This window comes from Haemaphysalis longicornis, unplaced genomic scaffold (assembly GCF_048455015.1).
Source record: "Haemaphysalis longicornis isolate Haplotype H1 unplaced genomic scaffold, Haemaphysalis longicornis Haplotype H1 scaffold_12, whole genome shotgun sequence".
Lineage (NCBI taxonomy): Eukaryota > Metazoa > Arthropoda > Arachnida > Ixodida > Ixodidae > Haemaphysalis > Haemaphysalis longicornis.
In genome coordinates, this window is record NW_027526225.1 from 41,242,765 (window position 1) to 41,266,445 (window position 23,681).

The 23,681-nt window shown below is 48.6% G+C and overlaps 1 protein-coding gene across 1 annotated transcript in view; it reads left to right on the plus strand.

The window, feature by feature from the left end:
• LOC144161569 (glucoside xylosyltransferase 2-like) overlaps positions 1-11,596 on the plus strand; it is a 196,595-nt gene extending 184,999 nt beyond the window's left edge. The window contains exon 6 of the mRNA XM_077692219.1: positions 11,423-11,596. Within this exon, the coding sequence (XP_077548345.1) occupies positions 11,423-11,596 (174 nt within the window). The remainder of the gene's footprint in view (positions 1-11,422) is intronic.
• The last annotated feature ends 12,085 nt before the right edge of the window (positions 11,597-23,681 follow it).

The following is a 23,681-nucleotide window of genomic DNA, read 5'->3' on the forward strand; positions in this document are numbered from 1 at the left end:
AGTTGGTAACAGGTCGCAAACACGATTTAAATTCTTGTTATATTCTCACATAGAAAATCTATGCACACAATACATAATCAGTAGGCGACATATAGGGAAGCAAAGACGCACATGATGTAGTATTGTGCCCACTTTGGCGGTGAGCACGCGAGCGACAGCTGAAGCTGCACCGCGGGCGCTTCTCAGCCCGCGTTTCAAGCTAATATAGACATCGTTTGTGTGCTTCTCAGCCGAATTGTTTTCTTTGTCAACTTTTCCCCCCTAAGGTAGGGAGTCGAGCTATATTCCTGTTTATACGATACCCCTACCCAGGTGCTCTCCCTGAAAGGAACACCTTTGAGGAGCAGAGATGTGTAAACCGTCGGAGACCATCAAGCAGGGGGGTCCGGGAAAACCGCCTCGTTGCAGATTGTGGTCACGGTGTCCTTTGAGAGGCCGGGCTCTCTGCCCGTAAGCGAGGACGGCACAGACCTTGCTAGGCAGGCTACTATGTACATCCAGTCGTCCATTGAGGGAGTCTGTTGGGCGCTCCGCTAGATGCCTAGGGTGATCAGACTTGTCACCAGCTGAGAAGCGTGTCGGTCTCAGACACGCGTTTCCCACGTAGTGGGCGCATTCCGTGGTCATCTTGTTTCCATGGGGGGCGCCGTAATCTTGCTATGCCGGTGGGGTTATGTTGGCCCTCCAGTACTCTGAGAAGCGAGTGGGAAAGAGAGATAATTAAGGTGCTCTGGTACTGGATGCTTTAGAGTCACATAACTTTATGTTCTGGCCTTAGCTCGCGGGGAAAAGGTCAACGAACCCAAGCGCTGAGTAAAATAGTTCCGCGCGCTGCCTAATCCACTGATGGTAATCATCGCATTAACTTGTCTCTTGCTTGTTTTTTTTTTACTTTGGGAGAAGCCACCGTCTGGCAAGGGAATCGGAGGTGCGCGTTTTTCTGCTTTGGAGCGGGGGAGTTGAGGGGTTGACGTCGACCAGGGAGGTAGGGCGGCGTTTGGGGTCGGGAGTTCGCATGTCGTCAGGAAATGGTTAGCGTCAGGTATAAACCTTTCAACTTTTATTGCATGAAAATGGAGTGGTGTGTTAGAATAAACGAGTGATCTCAGATTGCACTAGTAGTCACGATATAATCAGAAAGAGCAGTCAATCTTGTCTACGTGGTAGCTGAATCTGCTTTCATCCTGCAATGAGTCCGAGAGTTCTTCAAGGGTGGTCACGAAACACAAACAAGCAAACATGACTTAGTCTTTGCCACCGAGAAAACATATTGAATAAAAAAACACCTTCTGCGGATGGCACAAGGGGTTTTTCGGGGGCTTTGTGTGCACTGGCTTGTTGACAGAGCTTTTACTCACCTTCCTGCAAAAGAGCAGCCAAGCTGTCACGAAAAGAAACAATCTTGATGTAAGCACTGCTGGCTAGTTTTTCTGTGTGGGACGTTTTGAATGTAAGACACCACAGAGGTCCAAAATTGTATGACACCTGTCAATTGTTGGCTTTTTGAGCTTCCTCACAACACAGTCGGTAACAAGGGTTAGTCATTCCAGAGGGTAACCCGCCGCTATTAGCAAGTGGCCTACTTGTTCAATAACGTTGGTATTAAGACAGTTACAACATAATTTAGCATATGAGTTAGGAACAGTTTAGTGATGGCCTGCATTGCCCGTATAGATCAAGCTGAATACAAAAGCAGTAAAGGCTTGTTTTTTTTAGGGACTTTGTTTATAGGCCCAACCCGCGTGTTGGGGGAATGGCTCAGCTCGATATTGACAAATCTATTATCTCTTTCAGGGTAGTTTGTCATTGTGACTAGTGGGTCAAGCAGTAAGTAAAAGGGAAAGGCTCCTAAATATCAATCACTAAAATCCTTTGGGTCACTATCTAAAAGCAAAAGTTAGCCACTCATAAACCTAACTATTTTGAAATCTGCAGGCAGGCAGCCAAAAAAAGCATATATTTCATAGAAAGGTACAAATCACTTAAAATGTGGGCTTTCTGCGCGCAAACAAATTCCACATTTCGGTGCACGATATCGCTAGCCAGTGCAGCAAACGTCAAAGTAACTTAGCAGGACTCTATTGCGAGTTATATGCTTCATGTTCGTGAAAAAACTAAAACAGCGCCAACGAAACAGGATGGAGGAATAAAAACACGTAGAACACAAAACGTAGCGCCCGTTTGTGTTCTATGTGTTTATATTCCTCGGTCCTGTTTCGTACGCGCTGTTTCATTTTTTTCATGGTCAAAGTAACAGCTGAGTAAGAGTTCTAACAACTCACGCACTGATACTACCGTGCTCTGGAAAAAAATTGCTAAGAGCTCATTCACGTCCTCAACACACTTTAGACGCTCGCTTTCTAGAATAGAATAACGCAAGTACAGTCCGCAAAACGCTTGTCTGTAACGCGTGAGCGGCGTGCTCCGGACTGCGCCTGAGACATCTTGTGGTAACGCCTGGTTTGGGACTGGTAGAATGTGAGCATGCGCGACCCGCATCAGCGCGATGGCTGTTTCACTTCCCGCTGTGCCCGTCGCCTAGGCTTACGTTCCTTCTTTCGCCTTGAAGAGTGCTGTCTGCGCTGCCGGCCCGTGAAAAAATAGTGGAGATTAGCAATGGTTATTACAGCGTTCGCAGCATTGAATTACGTGCCAACACGTAATTTTACCGGCGCCATACGCAACTTAAGCAGGAGTTCTTTTTCTGTAGGCGAGAAAACGAACAACAATCGCCGAAAACGCATCGATGCCTGTGTTCTGGAGAGACTAGATATCGGTCAGTGAGCTCTTGCCCAGTGCTTTAAGTATTGTGGCGTTAGTCCGTCACCAGTGACGAGCAAAGCCGAGCGCAGAAACCGGATAGTGGTGCACGCGCTACTCATGCACCGTATTCACAGAAAGATGACGCAATGAACAGCTGTGCACCAAAGCTAATGCAGACAAAAAACTGGCACAGCACTCTATTGCGGGTAATTTCCGTTTTCTTTCTCGGTGCGGCCGCGCAGGCATGCAGGGGTTATTACGGTGAAAGAAGGCGTGGAAGCCAAGACAACGGGTACAGCGTGAAGGGACACAGCCATCGTGCTGATACGGGCCGCGCATGCTCACATTATACCTATCTCAAACCAGGCGTTATCACTATACGGCTCCCTCACACTCTGGACCAAGCCGCTCACGTGTTATAGAAAAGCCTTGCGCCGACTGTACTTTATTTCAACTGAGTAAAGAAAAGCCATTGTAAGGATTGTTGTGGTTCATTTCCCCGAAGTCCGGTGTCGATCAGGAACCCAATCGCCCGGGCTCCGGTTGATTTGGCAGGAGGCTGGCAGGGAGATGGTGTTGAAGTTCCTGGAGACGGCGGTCGAATTGACGAACTCGAGGCGTTGGGGTTGATTAAGTGAAACGAAGAGTTTATATAGAGCTATTTACAGTAGGAAAACTGGGTACATCAGCAGTAAAAGGAGAAACTTCAAACTTCAGCAAGACGATAGCTCCAAGTGCGCACATATCACTCGCTCAGCTTTGCGTATCTCTCCTATCGTCGGAGCGTATCAAACCGCTCGAGAAATGACGGCTGAGACCCTGTCTCGCCGCAGGATCCTTCCAGTTGCCCGGTACGGCGCCGTACCCTAAACTTCCGACGCGATCCCAACGTCTAGCCTAGGGGGTTCACAAATCCCAACCGAGCTTTAACGGTCGAGACTCCTTGTGGCGCCGGGAACTGCCCGGCTCAGCGCTCAAACAAGAACGATTTCTAACGGCCACGTTTGGCCTTACAACCCCTCGAGATCGCACTCTCTCGGGAACGCCCCTGTAGCGTTCGTACACGCGCAAGAGAGTGCCCGAATTCACGTAGACAGCTGTCACTCAGCGCGATACGGAATATTCAATGAGTAGCCGCCACCTTTGGGCCAACGGCCCGCTCGTGGGCCAGCAAGCGCGCACGTCCCCGAAGGGTCACGGCGAAAGGCGGCGACTGTGCACCGTGCCGACCGGGGCGCGTTAACAATGGTGTCTCGCGGGGCGCGCGCTCCGACGCCGGTAATTCCACCTCCCTGCGCGCCACGTCGACGATTCTCGGAACCCGGCAGCGCCGTCTGCGTTCTCAATGGGGGATTATGCCCGCGGTGTTCCGTCTGCTAGACAATCCGTCTCCCGTGCGTGCCGTGACAAATTGGTGTCCACTGCTCTGCAGTGTTGGCAGTGCTACGCCGCCAGACAGAGTGACGAGTTCTCACGCGCAGCCAGGCGCCTGGCCACTGACCTCATCAGTAGGTCTTACAAATCCGTCGACACCGACTGCGTCCTGAATGGGGGATCATCCCAGCGGAATCCCGTTGGCCGGACTATCCGGCGCCCATACGTGCTGTGACGAATTGGCGACGGCTGCCGCGTCGAGTCCACAGTGTTGAGCCACCAGACAGAGTGGCGGGTTCTCACGCGCAGCCTGCGGGCCTGGCCACTGACCTCATAAGTGGACCTTACGGCCATATTTAAAACGTCCATTTCAATATTCGAAGATACTTTTGTAATAACTTTGTGTAATAGTAATTTTTATCTCACTACCTTTTTGTACCAGACTTTTTCTAAAGGGATAAAAAATATTAAGAAATAAGTCACTAAAGAAACAAATGGATGAACCGGGGCTGAGACATATGAGTGGACGTGCGTCGTGCATGACATGCAGTTCTAGCATGAGGCACATGCCGGTTGTATCAGCTTAACTCACCTATAGTTCATTTCTGAACCTGCGTGCAGCACTGTGGCAGCTACAGTGTTTTCAACAGTCCGCCCAGTGAGGATGCTTAACTCACCGGAAAGGAAAGTGATGCTGGAGTCACGCGGTTCCACCTGCACAGAAGGAAGGCCGAAATGTCCTTTTCAGGCCTCATTCAAGGTCCGTTAGGTGTGCTCAGGGGGAGACATTTGACATAAGTGTCTACAATGCTTAACCCGCCGACGCAATGGAGGCGATGAGGCGCGCCGTAGTGGAGGGCTACAGATTAATTTTGACCACCTGGGGATGTCTACGGGGGGTCTCAGGATTAATTTTGATCACCTGGGAATTTTTCCCTTTTCGCTCCCATCAGAAACGTGGCCGCTGCGGCTGGGAATCGAACCCACCTGCTCTGCAGCGCGCCCTAGCCACTGAGCCACCACGGCGGGTGCCTCTACATTGCTGCACGAAGCTTCTGAAATGAACTATACCCCGCACAGGGCACCTTGAGCATCCATGATGACAGTATTGGCGACACCACGAACCCCGAGCCCCAAGCATAAGCTGTTGCCAACCGCGGCGATGTGTTTATAGGTGATGGGCAAGAAACTAGGACCGGTGGCACTCGGCGCCTTCATCCGGCTCTGGTAATGGGCTCACTGTCTGTTTATGAGGCAGGTAACTGTAGGACCTCTCTCGGCATCAGGAGAAACCGAGCGAAGAAAGTACCCTGGTTGCCCCCTATTTTTATGCCTTGTGCTAAATCTAAAACTCCCCTCCAAGCGTGATTGAAATGTCTTTTCCACCCCTGCCTGCCATCAGCCTGCTGTCCTGACAACCACCGCGGCTTTTTTATAGTTGAATCTGTGGTCGAATCGAAGCCTCTTTCTGCTCAATCCGTAATTCTTGTAGTTATGCTTCCTGAAGGCATTCTTGGCAAGGCATACTATGCCAAAAAGTAAGAATTGGTGAAGTCCTAGTTGAGGTCTATACGCAGCAGCAAGCCGAAACTCCCGTCAGCTGAACTTGCATGGTAGACCTGGAGATCACTCACACCCCACCGCAGCTTCAACAGCACCCAGGGTGTGATATCTGAGCCAGATCTTCTTATTGAGACAGACACCGATCTGCTCGAAGGCCTAAATGTTCAATGCAAGCTAAGTCCAGGGCGCCCGATCCACCGGGCATTCCCAGGACATCTGAAGACGGAATGGACGTCGGACCATATCTGCATTCGTCGCAGCGCAAGGAACGGGCTGCGGTGTCCACGCAAGCAGAGATGCCCAAAAAGCCACCTACGAGAATTACAACCCTGAAAGACAACACACACACGCACACACAGTCCAGCCATTATTAATTGCAAACAAAGAGAACAGAAAACATCACTCAATAGAACTGCAGAGGCCCCGTTAAATATCTTGACGATGTCTACGAGACATTGCATTCTAATCAGCCAAGTGTAATGTGTGTCCAGGAGACCCATCCAAGAGATCCAAGAGACCCCAAACACACGAATGTCTTGAATATTTACACGGTATTTAGGAAGTACAGGGATAGTGGTGGCACATCTACAGGTGGTGCGACCATCGTTTCCCGAAAATTGTTGGAGTGCCGCGCTATCCAATAACAGGTCATACTTGAGGCTGTTGCCATTCGAACGATAATTTTTAATAGGCTAATAACACTATGCTATTTGTGCATCCTTCCTGATTTCCAGCTTAAAAGAGCCATGAAGACAAAATACACGTTTGTTTTATTCGAACGATTTCGTGTTTTATAGTCCCACCAGCACTTGTCCAGATTCAAGGGATTGTTTATTCACTGAGAAATATTTCAATTTAAGTTAAAATTTTGATTTTCCCGCTAAAACGTGCATTTAACTGTTCTGCAATGACATCAACGAACCGACCACTCTGCAGCCGATTGCGGCACAGCCGGACTCGACTCTCTTCCTCCCACGCAGGCCTCGTTTACTGTTAGTCAACCTTGATAGCGCCACCATAACGTGGGAATCCTTGTTCTGCGTCTGGTTTTTTTTTCAGGGATAAAATACGCTTCGAATAACATAGTGCTCGCTCGACAAATATGGTCACTTAAGAAACCCTTGCTTGTGTCAGTCAGCCAGTGTCGTCTGGGACAAAGCCAGAGCCCCGCTGTCCTGTGCAGCTAAACCAAGCATAGTACCCGCAGTACCGACAGCAGTACGAATCAGCACTTCTATATTTACGTATGATTTGGTAACCTCCACGGTTTGTCCCACGATTATTACTGCTTTAAAAGAATGTGCCCTAAATTAAGTCGCAAATAGCACGTTAGGCCAGCTTATAAGCTCTGCATAATTTGCGGTTTCTTTCGCCCGCCTCCGCCAATCGCAAAGCTGGCTCTAATGGCATCATAGATTCTGTTGCGGGAAATTAACTAGTGGATTGCATGATCATTTCCTTTTTTCATAATTATATTGCTTATTTCAGCCAAGTTTACCTTAAAAGTTGTGCCAGTGTGAATCTAACGAGGCAATCTTTTGAATAAACCAAACTTGTGCTTTCTCTTCATGGCTCTTTTAGGAGTTCGAATTTCGAGGTCATCGTTGATCAGCTACCTGAAACCTTCATACTTGTAGGCGAACTAAATGCGCTTAACTCTTTTGGGGGCTTTTCCTGCGCGGATGCCCGAGTTCGCCTTATCGAAAATTTCCTAACATCTTCGGGCGCGTGCCTATTCAACAGAAACAATCCTATATATCATAATCTGGGACACAACAATTACTCACACCTCGGTTTGGCCATAGGGTCTGCAGTACTGTTTCCCTCTTTTGAGTGGGATGTTAGCCCTTATCCTTTCGCAGTGACCACTTCCAGACCTCACTAACATAGACAGGTAAAGGCCCTAACAGTTCACCTTCCCATAGCTAGTTTAACGAACCAAGAGCAAACTAGAGTACATTTACAGATACATCTAAACCTCACCACACAAAGATAACACACACGTATACGGTGCAGCCAAACTCCTCATGGCACAGATCCTCGATGCCGCCGAAAAGTCCATTCCCTAGACCTCTGGTGCCGCGCGCAACCAAAGCAGGCCTTGGCGGAAGAAGGACTGCAGGCGAGCATGGTACGTTTAGAACAAGGCAGGGGTGTCCTTCACCAGTACCCCACGTCGGATAACCTCATCTTGTTTAAACGAGGAAAGGCTTTTGGAAAGCGCGTGCGTCGGGAGGCGAAAAGGGAGAGTTAATTCGCACATGCATACATACAAGGTACAGACAAGAATATGAAACTTAAACGAAAACAAACACATAACCTGCCTCTGGTCAGCAGAGCAAGGACACAGTCGAAGACTAGGCTAACACACTTGCACAACACATTCAACACGTGTCCAGTTCTTCGCACTACACAAACACTTTCCTGAAACATAAAAGCGCTTGTGAAAAAAGTCTCTACATGACAATAACAAGTCAAAATGTGCTTACAACTCTGAATTTACACTGTATGGCTTGAGGGCTGCCCTGAGCGCATGCAAATCTTCAGTTTCAGGTGCATAAAAAATTACATACACCATGATTCAAAACCTACACCGACACACTCTTGAGACACTCTTGCATTTATGCAACAAAATATGGCTTTCAGGCCACATTCTAAGGTCTTGGAGGGAGGCCATTGTAGTGTATGTCCTGAATGATGGAAAGGACCCTTCCTCTACCGCAAGCTACCGATCACCCTGACACGCTGCCTATGCAAGCTTCTCCAGATGATAAGCAGGAGACTGGTGTACTTTTTGGCGTGCAATGGTCTTCTGAAGTGCTGCCAGGCGGGCTTCAGGGCGAGGTGATTCACGTACAACCAACTCGTCACCCTCGAGTTGTTTATCAACGATGCCTTCGTCCACAAACAGTTTTGTACTGCGGTGTTTTTTAGTCTAGAAAACGCCTATGACACCGCCCGGCATTACGGCCTCCTCAGCGACGTGAGGTCATTCGGTGTGTCTGGAAATGTGTTTAACACTCTCTCTAGCTACATGGCTGAACGAACCTTTCGCAGAATAGTTCGTACTGCCCTTTCCAATGTTTTTATGCAAGAAAATGACGTGCCTCAATGCGGTGTTTTGAGCTGCACTTGTTTATAGTCTAGATGAACCCGCACCCAAAGGCGTTGCCACCAACCATTTCCTGTTCAATGTATGTGTAGATGATGTGCAAATACCTTTGATAACGTGTATTCTGTCAATTTGCGAATGCCAAGTCCTGCTCGTTATCAACAAACTAGCTGGCTGAACGGCTCAGACAGATAGGCGGCACAGTTTTTTGATAAAAACGTTTCTTTACCCTGCATATCAAACAACTAATAAGAAAATGTCTAAAAGCGATGAATATTTACAAGGTTCTGTAACATCACTCGTGTGGTGCTGAAAAACTCGTACCTTGTGTGTTTAACAGCCTGGTAGTCTCGCGGTTGGAATATGGGAGTGTTGTATATACATCAGGAAGCGAAGCAAGGGAAGCAGCTCTAAAAATGCTCTTACCTAGTGTAGCACTTTGGGCTTCGGCTTGCATCTCGTGCTTTCTGCCCTAGCCCTGTGAAAAGCCTGTATGTCGAGTGTGGCAAATGGTGCTTAGGGTAGTGGTGCAAGCATGTCGATTTACTATATGTTTTTAACGTTTATCAATGTCTCAGCATCCTCTTCAATGTGTAATTAACCATATATGAACATCTCAACCAGACGATATCTGCGCCTTTCTCGCTCTAGGTGAGGCAGGATGTGTTTGAACTGTCTTTCTCGTTTTTAGACATTTTCAAAACATGTTTTTGATTATCTAGCCCCATAGCACCTTCGTCCTGTATCGTGTGATTTGTCTTTCACCCAATTTAGTTGAAAAAACGGTACCCAAAACTGCTATTTTGCAGCATTTCTTGTATCTTCAGGAGAAATATGAGGCTGTGGAATTTTCAGCAGTGCATCGAAAACATCCAGCCTTGTGTGTTGTGCTGCACATGAACCAAACTTCAAATCATTTATAATTATGAATTTGAATATCAGCATTTTACGGCGGAATATGGTATATTTCTTATTTTAAATCATATTGCTAAGAGATTCATTTTCACAGATTCACTCAGCATCGTGCGGGCTTTATCATCCCAAGGTCTTCCAAATTTATGTCGTCAATCCTGTTTTTTAGTCTTTCATATCAGCAGATGCCTTAAATCTCAATGTGACCGTCTCCCGCATTCCAGGCCACGCTGATATAGCTGGCAGCGAGTTGGCCGGTGAGCAGGGCACGGCAGTCACGCAGTTAATATGACAACCGTACCCTACACTAACCTCAAACTACTGATCAGATAACACCTGCGTGAAACGTAGCAAGCAAAATGGAGTGAACAGACAACACACTACATGTAATGAAACCACACTTGGGACGATACACAACGGACTTGCACAACAGACACATGGAGTTGCCTTAGCAAGGTTATACATAGGGAACCCACATGTAACACACTCCCACCTGCCGGCTGGATCACTAAGACCCCTGTGCAGCGGGTGTGAATAGGGCCAATCCATAATCCACATACGTATTCAATGCGAGACGCTGGCCCCAACAAGACGCAAACACTTCCCACAAGTATAGAGACAACATACTCCCCTTCACCCATCATACTTTTTTAGGAGACGAGCCTTTCTTCCATCAAGCGCATTTTGTATTTTTGTCCCCAACGTCAAATTTTTGCAGCGCACTTCTAATCGTGCATCTTGACAACCTGGCCCTTTACACCAGTCATCTTCACTGCCTTTTGTTTCGATTCTCGTCTACGTTACTAAAATGTTTACAGTTACTGTCATTTTACTCACTCAACTTTCCTTTGGCGTTATTCGCCTTTAGTTGGCCTTGTGCCCTTAAAGGAGCACTGACACCAATTTTCGACGTTAATATTATTGCACAGACCGCTTCCGTCACTCAACAGAATAGCCTGGCTGAAATATGAGCGGGCTCCGACGCGAAGAACATAGTTCAATTGGATCTCATTTATCGCGCGGATGGAGCAGCGTGCGGAGCGGCACTCAGCAAATGGACATCTGCGGGACATCACCCCGTGAAGCCAAAATAAGTGACCGGACAGCGCTCGTCAAAAACTCATGACGTCACTTGACGCGCGCTGCCCAACGGGCGGCGATTGGATGCAACGCCCTCTCAAGCGGGCGCCGGTGACGTCCGCACAAAGCGGTGAGGTCAGGCAGAGATTCTGTCATTTGTGCCGTTCGGGATGAAAGCACGGGAATTGAAACAAACGATTTTCAGGCCGTTCAATGTAGGTAATAATCGCACGCTGAAGTATTTGAAGAGCTGTTTCAGGTTTGCCAGACCATTACGCATCGATAAAAGCAATGAAACTGTAACATAAAATGTTTGCGTCAGTGCTCCTTTAAGATCCGATCGTCATCATGATGAAGTTAATTATAGTAACTATCTTCAGCTGCCACCAGCTGGAACTGTTAACGGGCAATGCGTAGATGCTCCCAACACTGGGAATCGCAACCATGAAGAGTGTATGCAGGTTTAGTTCAAATAACAGCAGTCAGCCAGTCCGCCTCGCATGCCCGACTGCCACCTCTCAAGCATGCGCGACATAGCTGGTGCCAACTGTGACTAGCAGAAAACACTTAATATTTTCTCTTGGGCTTACTGTCCATACTTCCCTATTCTTCTTCCAGTATAAGTTCGGGGAGAATCTGGAGCAGCGGTTCGTTGAACCTCTCAGGGTCAACCTCGCCAAGGCCAGCAAGACACCCTGTGTGAAAGTGTTCCTCAAGCAGCTTTCCCAGTGGCAACAAGAGGCTCGGCGTGCTGACACTGCCATCACCAAAAAAATACGGCATTTAATGTGAGCATTCAGGGACTGCAGCGCTTCATTCTTTTATACGTCAGGACTTGGTTTGATCGGGTGTCTTATGTAGGGTTATGTTACACCAGACAGTGTATGCTTTGCAAGTTAAAATATTACCATTAGGGATCATAAGTAGGAAAGAGACCAGCTCAACCAGCCACTTTCATTTTATTAATTAAATAAGAGTTGTCCGATAGTGTGTCTTTTATCTCAAAGAAAAAATGGTGGTGTAATGGCTAGCTCCGCACTTGTGCCAGAGCGCCTGGCACAAATTCACTTCACCTGTGGACGCGCCGACGGCTGGGCCGATTTACGCCTTCGTCAAGCCGCCCGCGGCAGACCTGCCCCGACATGACTGGAAACGGCGCCGCCGAGTCTCCTCTCCCTTTCCCGTCATGGCGGCTTTGCCTGACTATGTCGCTTTGCCTCCATTCGTCGGATTCAAACTGCGGCCAGTCGAGAGTACTGCTTGGACGGGATTCGAACTGCTCGCGCAGCGACGTACTCCCGGGGGGTACAAAACAGCCCGGAAGCAGCGGCGTAGGCGGCACTCATTAGTGGCACCGAGTTTAGACGTGCTGTCGCATTTGTGCCAGCCATGTAACGCTCTTGTTACCCTTGTACATATTGTATAAAAATGCTGCTTTAACTCACCGTCTGCTCGACAACCTTGTCGCTAAGCTCTGCGCCGCACTGGTAGCGGACTAGGGAATGCAACTTCTCAACAACACCCTGTCAACAAGACCGCACCTTCCTCAAAACAGCAGAGAAGACTAGAATAAAACATATGCAGTAAAATCTCGATGATACGAACCTCGCGGGACCACAGCAAATATTCGTATCATCCGACATTCATATGAACCAACACAGACCAAGAAATTGAGCACTAAAAATGTTTTCGTATATTTCTTTTCGTACTTTGGCTTTATGAAATCCGTGACGTTTGTCGGCTTTGTTTTAAACCTACATGTCACCGAGCGGTTATTTCTGCACTTTCGTATTCACACTCGCGGTGCCCATGAGGTTTTTTTGCAAGCGATTTGTGCACGTCGGCCTTGCGAGCGCGCTATTTTTACGCCCACGCCGACGATTCGGCAGAAGCTGCCACCTGTGTCACCGTCAGAAAATGATGGGCGACACGAGTAGCAGAGGCAAGAGCCTGACGACTTCACCTTGCGAGGCGTGCGCATCATGGCGACAGATTCGGAGCACTCAAGACAGCCACTTGCTCCTCCGGAGACATTCAGGATTGGCACCCCGGAAGATATTTCATGGGCGCTGTCACTACCGGCACGGATAATGTTTTATAGCACCTTTTTCGCGCCCATTATCAGCTCATTTACCGCACAAGAATCTTTGTGCTTGCTTTGAGCGGCATTTTAGAGAGCAGTTAGAAGCGGTCGCTCGGGCGACCAGCACCACTTCTTGACCGAAGCCACCGCCATGTTGCCCCGGCCGGCCGCGTCCGGGTAGTTTCGCGGCGGCCTCACGTGCGCCAGTCAAGTGCGCGGTGAGTTTCCGTGAGCAGAAAACAACAGCCCGGGCCCCTCTTGGAGAAAAATCGACAGACAGAGAAGAGAGATCTCATACGTTGCCGTCGCTTGCTCGCTCGGCAGTCGGGCGCCTCGCCGGCTCGTTCGTAATAACTTCGTATCATCCGCTGGGCCGCGCAGGCCCGTTCATAAGAGCCGATATTTTGCCCATTGCAAACAATGAAATTTCGCCCGGGCTTATCAGAAATTCATATCATCCCGAAATTCCTATAACCCAGAATCGTATCATCGAGACTGTGCTGTAATAGACCTGGATAGAAAAGGCACTGTGATGGAAGCCTTTCGGAACCGCAGCTGACATATTGGGGCCAAGCTTAATAATGGTAACAGTATCAGTAGGGAGCCGCTCATTAGAACGAGCGAAGAACAAGAACGCGCTCATAGTCCGTTTATACAGCTGACTTGGTGTAGGGTTGTTCAATGTAAGAGCAGCGTGCACCACTGCAGGCGCCAACGCTGGTGAGAGGTCACGCAGCCACTGCATGTGCCGCCGCAAGGTACGGCGATGTGTGCCCGTCTAGGCATGCAAATACGCACTGCGTTTGCTTACCCCGCTCTTATGTATCTGCAGTTTTTTAACCTACCCATTCAATTTTGGAAACACACACTGCCCGTCTTTCATGGGAGGATTATTTTTCAGAAAACTGCGACTTACACCTGCACGGCCTATAACTGCTTTCCTGTCCGAATTGGTTACCGTCAGGTTTACGGATTTTAAAATATGGTAAGGGCCTTGGGTACTCGGTGAGGTAAAGCGTTTATGGTACGACAAAGCCGTCTCCGAGCACCGGTTCAGCAACACACGATAATGATGATCAGTCCCGTAGTAGACGAAGCGTTCCTCGATGTGTTTGATGAATGGGGAAGTGAAATAAATGATTTTCTGCGCTTCGGAGCCTCGCGCTAACAATATTTCTATTGTTTTCATTCTTACCTAGAAGTTATGACCATTATTCAGGCGGGAGCTCTGTACTAAGATGAATCTTTATTGCGTTCGGATCACGCCAGTATTCGGAACACGGTAGAATAGGAATCATACGGGTAGTGAAACCCAAATAATGTAGGTTGGGCAGGTTGGTACTCACTACCACAGATTTCGAAGTACTCCTGAAAAACAAGGAATGAAAACGCTTGAAGATGGGAGGCACCACGTGTCTTTTGGTTTTATAGCTTTCAAGCATTTGCAAAGTGAAAGTGCTAACAAAAAATAAAATAAATTGTATCAATGATTGCATAAAATGAATTTCAACTATACAAACGGAGAAAAATGTGCATAGTTCTTACTACGCAATAAATTTATTTCTTGCGCTGTAACGTGCAGCACGCAGAAGAAACAAGATATGCAACTAAAAAGCACGGGGCCAATATTACAGGGTTTTTACGTGCTAGCCTTTGCAAAGCCTAGTAAAAATTCGACACTAAATAAAGCACAGCTACGAAGTCGGTGGATGGACAAAACAAGGCTTTAAATCCGCCTGCTGCTTTGAAATACCGTATTTACTCGAGTAAAGAACCGACTCCCGCAATGAACCTCGTCCAACCCCACTTTTCTTGATAAGGTGTTTTCTTGATACATTGCATTAAAAATGCTGCTAGAATAGAAAGGGTAGTTCTGAATGTTGGTTTTTCGGTATGGTTGCTGATGACGTCGACAATCGCAGTAATCATATATCTCGCCACAGTATGGCAGAAGTGCTACAACCGCATTCTAACAAAACAAAATTATCAACATGCCAGTGTCATGACAGCTAATGCAAGCGTTTAATTTAAAGACGATGGTGATTAGAGGCTCTCCCTTTGTATCAGGATGTCGTTTGTCACCAACCGACTCTACTGTGCTATTCTACTTATTGCCCTGCACTTCTTACGCCCCCGGTTTTAAACTCCAATCGCTTACCCCGCTTCCTGTCCTTAGACACCGGTTTACCACTCCCCCCTTCTGTTCTAAAGTCTAATTCGGTATATTACTCTTCATGCGTCCCACTCTCTTCCCTAATTTGCTTCAACGAGCATTCCAGCCGCCTCTTCGTCACCTCTATGGCCCTGAAGTTGAGGCTCCCCTCACACCAGATCCCAAAGCCTCTGTCAACGTCGCATCCCCATCGTGCCGCGACGGTCGTATCTCTGTGCAGTCTATGACAATATGCTCTGCAGTTTCCCGATCCCTGCCGCAGCATATACACGTTTCGTCCTGTTGCCTGAAGTTAGCCGTGCATGCCCGTGTTCTCAGACACACCGCCCGTGCTTCAAAAAGCTATGCACTCCCTCGGGCATTGCTGTACAAACCTTCCTTCCTGATTTCTAGTTTCTCTGTTCTGTAAGTCTCTAGGGTTTTTTCGCTTCCATTCTCTGTCCCCGATTCGTCTAACCTGCTGTTTTTACCTGCTTTTTAACTGTTGTGTATACCCCACCTTCCCCTGCCGAATTTCCGTACCGCTTAGTCAGCTGTCTGATCCTCCGTCTCCATCGCGTGTCCATGCTCCTCATATACAGGCTCCTAAACTCTCTCGCGGCCCATTTTTCCTCTTCCATGTCGCGCAGTCTCTCCTCAATTTTATCTTTCTCTGCGCCTCCCATGCCTCAAAGGACGACCAGCGCATATCCCCCTGAACCGCTTCATTCGTAGTTTTGCAATGGGCCCCTAGGGCCAGCCTACCTACCCCCCTATTATTTATTTCCAGGACACCTTGGGTCTCTGACCTCATGCATAATACCGAATTTCCGAAAGAAAATCCTGGTACATTGACCCCCTTCCACCCTCCTCTTACCACCTCGTATAGCCGCGTTGCGTCTTCCTTTTGTTTTGAGGTGGGTTGCATGCACATGCGTGTAGTTGCGCCGTCGTTAAGCCATACTCCTAAATATTTATAATCCTTTACCCGTAGTATTTCTACTTGCTGAACTGATACCGATATGTGCTCCGTGTCAACGTTCAATGCCATGATCCCTGATTTTTTTCTGCTAAAGGATAGCCCAATGTGCGTCGCTTCCTCTCCGCATATATTCATCAGGCCTTGCATACCTATCTGGTCATCCGCCATGAACAGTACTTCGTCTGCATACATTAATCCTAGAATTCGCTGTTCCACCACCTGTTCGTTTTTAATGTATGACAAATTGAATCTCAGCCTAATCTTCTCAAGCTTCCTTTCTAAAACCGCCTTGTAGATGATGAACAGCAGTGGACAAAGAGGACATCCTTGTTTGAAACCCCTGTTGGTGTATACCAGCCATTTGTATGCAACCCTCTCCTACACCTATTTGGACCTGGTTCTCCCGGTGTAGTTCCCTGAGGACGGTAATTAATTATGCCCCCACTCCCTCGTTCTCCATGATCTTCCATAGCTGCTGCCTTTCTACGTTGTCCGACGCCGCTTTAATATCTAGAAAGGCCAGCCACAAAGGTCGATTTTGCATCTTTGCTACATCTGTGTATTGGCTTACTACAAATAGGTTGTCATCTAGTCTGCTGTCTTTTCGAAACCCGTTTTTAGGTTCCCCTAGCACTCTATTCTCTTCCACCCACTGCTCTAGTTCAGATTTCACTGCCTGACCCAACCTGTATAGCAAAGAAGTGACGGTGACTGGCCTATAGTGTGTATTCACAGGGCTTTGGGCTACGCGGCGGCGACGACGCCATATTTGAGGTTGCACTCCTCCCGTGGCAACTCGTTTCCCGACGCGAAACGTACTTTGAAGCGTGGCGCTGGAAGAAATTTCGTGTGGACGGTGTTTTATCTGCGCTATTCGTGGGCTTGAGAATCCATTGCCGTAACGAGTAGTCATCATTGTTTTCCGTGCGAAATTCCAGATGCGCTGTTCACGTCTCCTCCAACCACAGACCCGAAGCAGGCTGAAAGACAAAAGAAAGTGCGCCGGGTGTTCTTTTGTTTTCTTTTGTGTTTCGAATCGAAGACCAGGGAAGTGCTTGAAGACGGTATGATTTCGCGCGACGAATGCAACTGTCCAACGGTTTGACAGGCGCGGCCGGTGGTGTGCATAACCAGGTCCGTTTCGGCGATTTCGCGCTATCTCGGTGTCATCCCAGTGCGGTGATTTCCGCATTTCCTGCATTGCTTGAAGCGACCGTGGCTCGAATTGAGAACATTCATATTCCCAAGGCTGCCAGGATATTTGATTGTGTGGTGGCGTGTGAGATGAGCTGATTTTACCGTGCCATCCTGGCATGTTGCGCGCTTCTTGAGGAGTGTGAGAGACGATGAGGTGCTCTCGCGAGAGGGTTGTGTGTGTTGAACGCATGAAGGTCGTCCATTTGAGCTCCTAATAAAGCGGAACAATTACGCACAGGGTCTGGGTGGAAACCATCGCGATGTAAGTACGTGATAAAAATAGGTATGGTGGTGACGACAAAGATCCCACCGATGATTTTCAAGTGTTTTCGTTTCGGTAAAGACGAAGCGAAAATTATAAGCAGAACAAGACCATGTAACACGCTTTGGCTACTTCGAAAGCAGCGCAGAGACAAGTGACACAGAATGCTCTAGTTTCTCCCTACATACGTTTTCGTCCATACGCTGTTTTTGAAGTAGTCGAACTGTGTACCCAGCGTAAAGCTTTAGTGTCTGATCACGTAACACGCTTCGTCATTACAGAACAGTTGAAGGCGACGAAGAGGAATCGAATGCCCCCAATTCCTTTGAAAGCGACATTGCATGTACGCGTGCGTTCACGTCAACACTAGAAGTAGGCCATGTTGAGGTTGGGCACCCAGTATGGTTCGTCTCATCCATAAAGTATGCCGGCTACCTTTATTTGTGAACATTTTAAGCACTGCGTAATGTTTCAAACATGTGACGAGGTGCGATATGAAAGTTCTGACGCCATCGTCTCAGTGCCACCTGAATGAAACGGCCTCCAACAGATTCGGTACTGATTAGCCATATTATCGATAACATCTTCAGGAATTCGTCGAATGAAGACAGACCGTCTTCAAGCACTACCCTAGCTGTCGCATCAAAAAAGTGAAAAAAAAAATAACCGGCGCGCTCGATGTTGTCGTGCGGCCTGCTTCGGGTCTGCGGTAGTACGAGACAAACGCAGTCCGGAATTTTGAAGCGAAAACAATGCTAGCTACTCGTTACGACAAGGCATGCGCAAACGCACGCATCACGCAAAACAAACACCGCCCACACGAACGTTCTTGCCAGCACCACGCCGCAAACGACGTTTTGCATCTGGAAACGCGCTGCACTCAAATATGGAGTCGTCGCCGCCGAGATTTTGGCGCCGACGCGCAGTCCAAAGACCTGAGAATACACCCTATAGGTTTAGTCTTGTCTCCTTTGCCCTTATAGATTAAGATGACACGTGTCCGGTATTGCCTTCTTTTCTATCCCAACGCTAATGGCTTGTAGTAGCGTTGCCTTGCTCTTTGGTCCTAATTGGTTGACCAACTCCGATGGTATCCCATCATTTCCGACTGCAGTATTTTTGGGGATCTTCCTACCTGCTATCCCCAACTTGAGCTTGTCCCCTCCTATCTTCAGCTATTTAAACTTCCCGTTGTGCCATCGCTGTGACGCTGCGGGGCCGCTCTGTCAGCTTTACAGAATTTCTGGGATAATTTGATGAGGATATGTCCCAATTATCCGAATATCGCATTATCAAAATTAGTAACAAAACGCGCATTTTAAATTATTCTATTCCACACCGTTACTTTGAGAAGAAGTCCGTGATGCTTGTTTGTTCTTTTGCGGACAGCTGAGCAGAAAAGACTGGTTTGCTGGAATGTAACACTCCTTCTAGCGCAAGCGTATTTCCTCCACCATCGTAGCCAAACTCCTCTGGTAGGACTAGAGCGTGCGCGGCTTCTTTTGCGGTGACGCAACTGGCGTAGCACATCGCACGAGTGTTCTTTGCCGGATGCTTCATTCGCCTCATGGAGGGAAGCGCTGATGATGATTTCGCCAACGGCCAAGTGGCCGGCTACAACAACGACGCCATCAATGGCGACGTAGTCGGCAAGCTGCACTTCGATGGGAAGCAGGCAAACGAATGCCATATTTGGTGGTTGATATGTTGGTTACCGTCTCAACCAAGAAATAGGTGGTTGAGGCGGTAAAGAGGCATGTTTCGAAAACAAGTTTCAGGTACGCCCATCTCGACTTGCGTCCAGTCCTAATTAAACGCAGCGCGTGCAATTTTGCGTCAAATTTGCGAATGTTTGCAGCCGCGTACATTTTTGAAGGGAGGGTGTGGTGACTTATAACCGGCGTATTTCTTGCAACCCACTCCCCCGCAAGACCTTCCGGCAGCCGTAGAGCGAGCATCCCGACGAAAAAGAAAGAAGGAACCGCACTTACTCCCTCCGACGAGATTGCGTAGCGGGTGCTTTCCCGTGCTTCCTCGAAGAATGGGTCTCGGCAAGCACTGGGCAGTATGCCATTCTATTCAGTTCTCATTTTCCCGTTTTCCTCTCTCCCTTCTACCACGGCTGAGCATCCACACTGTTCTCGTGTCTCTCTCGAGGTTTGCATTGCGTGCGGACAACCGGAACCGTCTTTGCCTAGGAAATAGCAACGAGTTCAGCCCGCACTGCATGATGTGTGCCGCCGTACCTCAGCCTGAGGCCCGCCGAAACCGCTGTTATCCTTTCGCGTGCGGAGGAACCACACGCAATCTTGCCGCCCAGCTTGTTCTTCCCGAGCTTGGACTGCCCCACGTGTAATATACTCTGCGGCGTTTTCAGGCTCTTTTGGGAAGAACCCGGGCAATTTAAACCTGAGGGTCGCTGTATTTTGTTTTTGCCTTTCTTTGCTGTGCCCGAGGTGGCGTCAATACGCAGAATATATATTGTCCGTAGAACGAATAACGCTATACCTTAGAACGCCTTATTGAATCGACCCAGGGAGAATAAAATATTTTTACATGCGAAGCGGTATGTGGCTCACCTCTAACCAGTTTTCGTTCCGGTGAAGGCGTTTTACTCAGAACTCCTCCGTTACTCCTCACCAATGCCGGCTCTTCCTTCACAAGTTCATAAATTTTATGATAACGGTGATTGCGTTGTTATCAGCAGCAGCGATTTTAATTTACTAAGGGATGGATTCGTCTCGTTCCGTGAGAGGAAGAACATTGATAAGTGGGGCTTGTTGACCCGCCGGCACCACTGAAGAAGGACAGGATTCCCGCAGTTGTAAAATGAATACGTTGGCTGAACAGCAAGTTGAATTGGGACCACGCGAGAGCAGTGATAAAATAAACAGGGGAAGCTGCAAAGCGACACCGCTGCCAGGATAGCGGGCCCGGGGAGATCCTAGGGAAGTAGCGGAAGGCGCTTGGTTTTGAGGGCATGGTTCGGAGGAGGAGGAAAAGGGCTATGGGAGTTAGGAAGGAAATGAGAGCAACAAGTTTGGTTCTGATCCATAAATGTCTGACTCTCTTTCAGCCTCATCTTTCCCCTCAGGAAGGGCATCAGACAGCCAATTTGGGGGTGTGGCGGCGCGTTCAACGGTGTTTCAGCTCAATCGCTGGTGTTGCGCGCTCGCATTTGATGTTGAAGACAGATAATACCTAACAGGGGTGGTGATCTCGGTCCCTAACCACTTAACACGGTTCTACAGCCTACCCCACCACATGCACTAGCGATTCATCGAATGAGTTTTCACTACTTCGGGTACTGAGCTACCCCATGCCTTTCGCGATGTCCGAGTACCAGAAGTTTGTCGGACGAACGCCGTTCAATCATAATAATCGCATCGGTCTGATCGACCTCTTTTACGATCTCTTTTCGCCAACTCCTCGCTTAAAGCACCGGACAGGAGTCTTCAGACTGCCTTGGATCTAAGTAGGTGGGATTGACTCTGCCCTACCAGCCGTTACTCAGCGAAGTGTTTCGCCGGTCGCTTTATTAAATGCCCCTTTTGTCAGTTTCCCGAACTGATCTGGACCACGCTTACAGCCCCGGCCACAGCTTCCGGATTATAGTGGAATCGGCTAAAACGGATTTATTTATTTTTATTTATTTATTTATTTATCTATTTATATATTTTATTTATTTATTTATTTGATCAGGTACCTCACATGGGGATTTTTGCAGGAGAGTACAAATGATGAGAATATCACCAAAAGGCATCCAACAAATTAAAAGGCACACAAGAAAAATATAAAGGCCATGTAATGTAAGCACTAAGGTAAAGGCAAACTGCAATCAAATTGCATCTCGGCCAAATTTACTGTGAATGTACACTACGTACCGCCAAACCCGCCGGGACGTTACTGGTTAATGCGTTGTTAATAAGCAAGAAAGGTTCAAAATAGCTCCATCGCAGGCGATGCTGCACCTGCCGGCTGGTCAAGCACACAGCCATGAAGCGGAAGTGACAATGCGGCCGGCCGGGTGCTCTTTTTCCTTCGGTCAGCTGGGAAAACCGGTCGAGCTCCGATGGGCGTTTTTAGATGCAAAGCATCTCTTAGTCGACCCTCCGTCGTCCGTTGGAGCCCGGCGTCCGCACCTCTCCTCCCCTCCACACCACGCGTGATAACACCACTCTCTCCCATCCTCCTCTCCACACCACCTGTGCGCTAGCGCGCGCTGCTCCTCCTCTCCACACCACCTGTGCGCTACGCACGCTGCTGGTCCTCTCCCCTCTTCTCACCAGCTGTCCAATCACGCGCATGCGCGCTGCTCCACCTCCTGCACTCACTCTGCTCTGCAAATAAACCCGGTCCGCGCTCCGCTCAGTTGCTTCTTTGGTACTGCGCCGTCTGATGACTGGATGGACGCCAACGATTCCGTCAGCGAACTGGCTGGCACACCTTCAACTAGCGCCAGCAAGCACACTGTCAGAACCGCGAGCACCTCCGAAGACAAGGCTGCACAGAGGAGAGCTCGCGACGCCGAACGTAAACGGCAGCGTCGAGCAGCGGATTCCCCGCTTCGAGAACGAGAAGCCGCTTTCAAACGCCAGCGGCGAGTAGCTGATCCAGATGGCGTTCGGCAACGTGACAACGCTTCCAAACGCCAGCGTCGAACAGCGGGAGTTTTCACGGCTTTGCATTCCCTCAGGGTTCCCACGAAGGAAGATGGTGTAATTTTTCTGCTAGGCCGGTTCCGAGAGGGAAGTGTTGCGCGCTGGTTTCCCCCGGCTGGCCGGCCGCCTGCGGCCGGTCGGTCGCCGGCTGGACTGGCTGCAACGTCACTGCAGCTTGGCAGTAATGCCCGCACGCTTCTCAGTTTTAAATGCAGAGAATTTCTTTAACTCACGATATCACCCGTTCTTGGCGTCCGTAGTTGTCCGCATCGCTCGCCTCAACATGCCCGGCTCAGACGTTTCGCTATCGGCGCGATCAACATTCGCTAGCGCGCCCAGGCACGTTTCAAGGACACTCTCCTCTCTCGGACTCAACGTGCGCCGAGGCTGCCAATTTTACTGCTGACGAGCGCTCTCTCGTCAGCAGTTGCCACAAGTGCAACAACATTAACGTAACGCAAACTACTTAACGTCGTGCGCCCCCGGAAATGCTCTGCATTTGATCATGCCCCTCGCGAGGGGGATGTTTCACTGCGTCGCCATGGGAACAGTTTGCCACGCTTTAGTTTCAGTTCCGTATCTCCCCGCCACGGCCGTGGAGAGAAGGCGGCCGGCCGCGACTGTCGCCACCGCGGCGCTGCGGTTGCGAGTTGCGCTAGGAAAGCGAGCGTCGTCTGCTAGCGGGGAGCGGAACGCGTTCCGCTCGGCCTCTCCGGTCTTCGCCGCTTCTGGCTGCGCACTGCAAAAGAAAATTTTTTGTTTCCAAATTGCCGATTTTTGATGGTGGTTCGCCCCGTAGATGCCCGTATTTCAGCTGTCATATTTTGCATCCTGGGGCCTTTCTAGGCAGACTATTCGAACATAAAGTATTCAAGGGGTCAAAATTTTGAGTGCAGTTGGCCTTTAAGCACGATGCGAACAAGACAAGTGAAGGCTGTTGTACTCGTGTATTAAATACGTTGGTGTCGTCGGTAATGTTCTTCGGAAAGAAGAAATATTTAAATGTAATGCTGCGTGTACAAAAAAAAAGTAATTGTCATTTGGTGTCTTTGCGAATTGGCATTCCCGGACGAAAATGTTGTGTTGGAAATGTCTAACTTATGGTGGCCTTTTACTACTTGATATAGGAATGTCATTCTGTGTAAACCGTTTCTTTCAGTTATTTGTATCAAGTTGGCTCTGGATAGCAGGGTAGAAACACAAGTGCCCCAGAAGCTGTTACAAATAAATCATGCAGCCCTGTTCTGTATGGCTCTAACCTTGTTGATATTGGTTTGCCCGAAGGGGTCCCAAGCTATTACTGCATAATCTAATGAGGGAAGGGTAAGCGCTTTATATGTGGCCATTCGAACACCGTGAGCACGGAATTTTAAAGGACTTCGTAACAAGACGAGCTTAAACTTGGCATTCTTGCCACTAACCATCTTGGTAAGTCCAATAAAAGTATTTGAGATCCAGAGGCCCAAGTATTCGTAGTGGGATATTTATTGAAGGACATTGTTGTTCGCGGAATATATAGGCACTAAAGGACTTTTTCGGT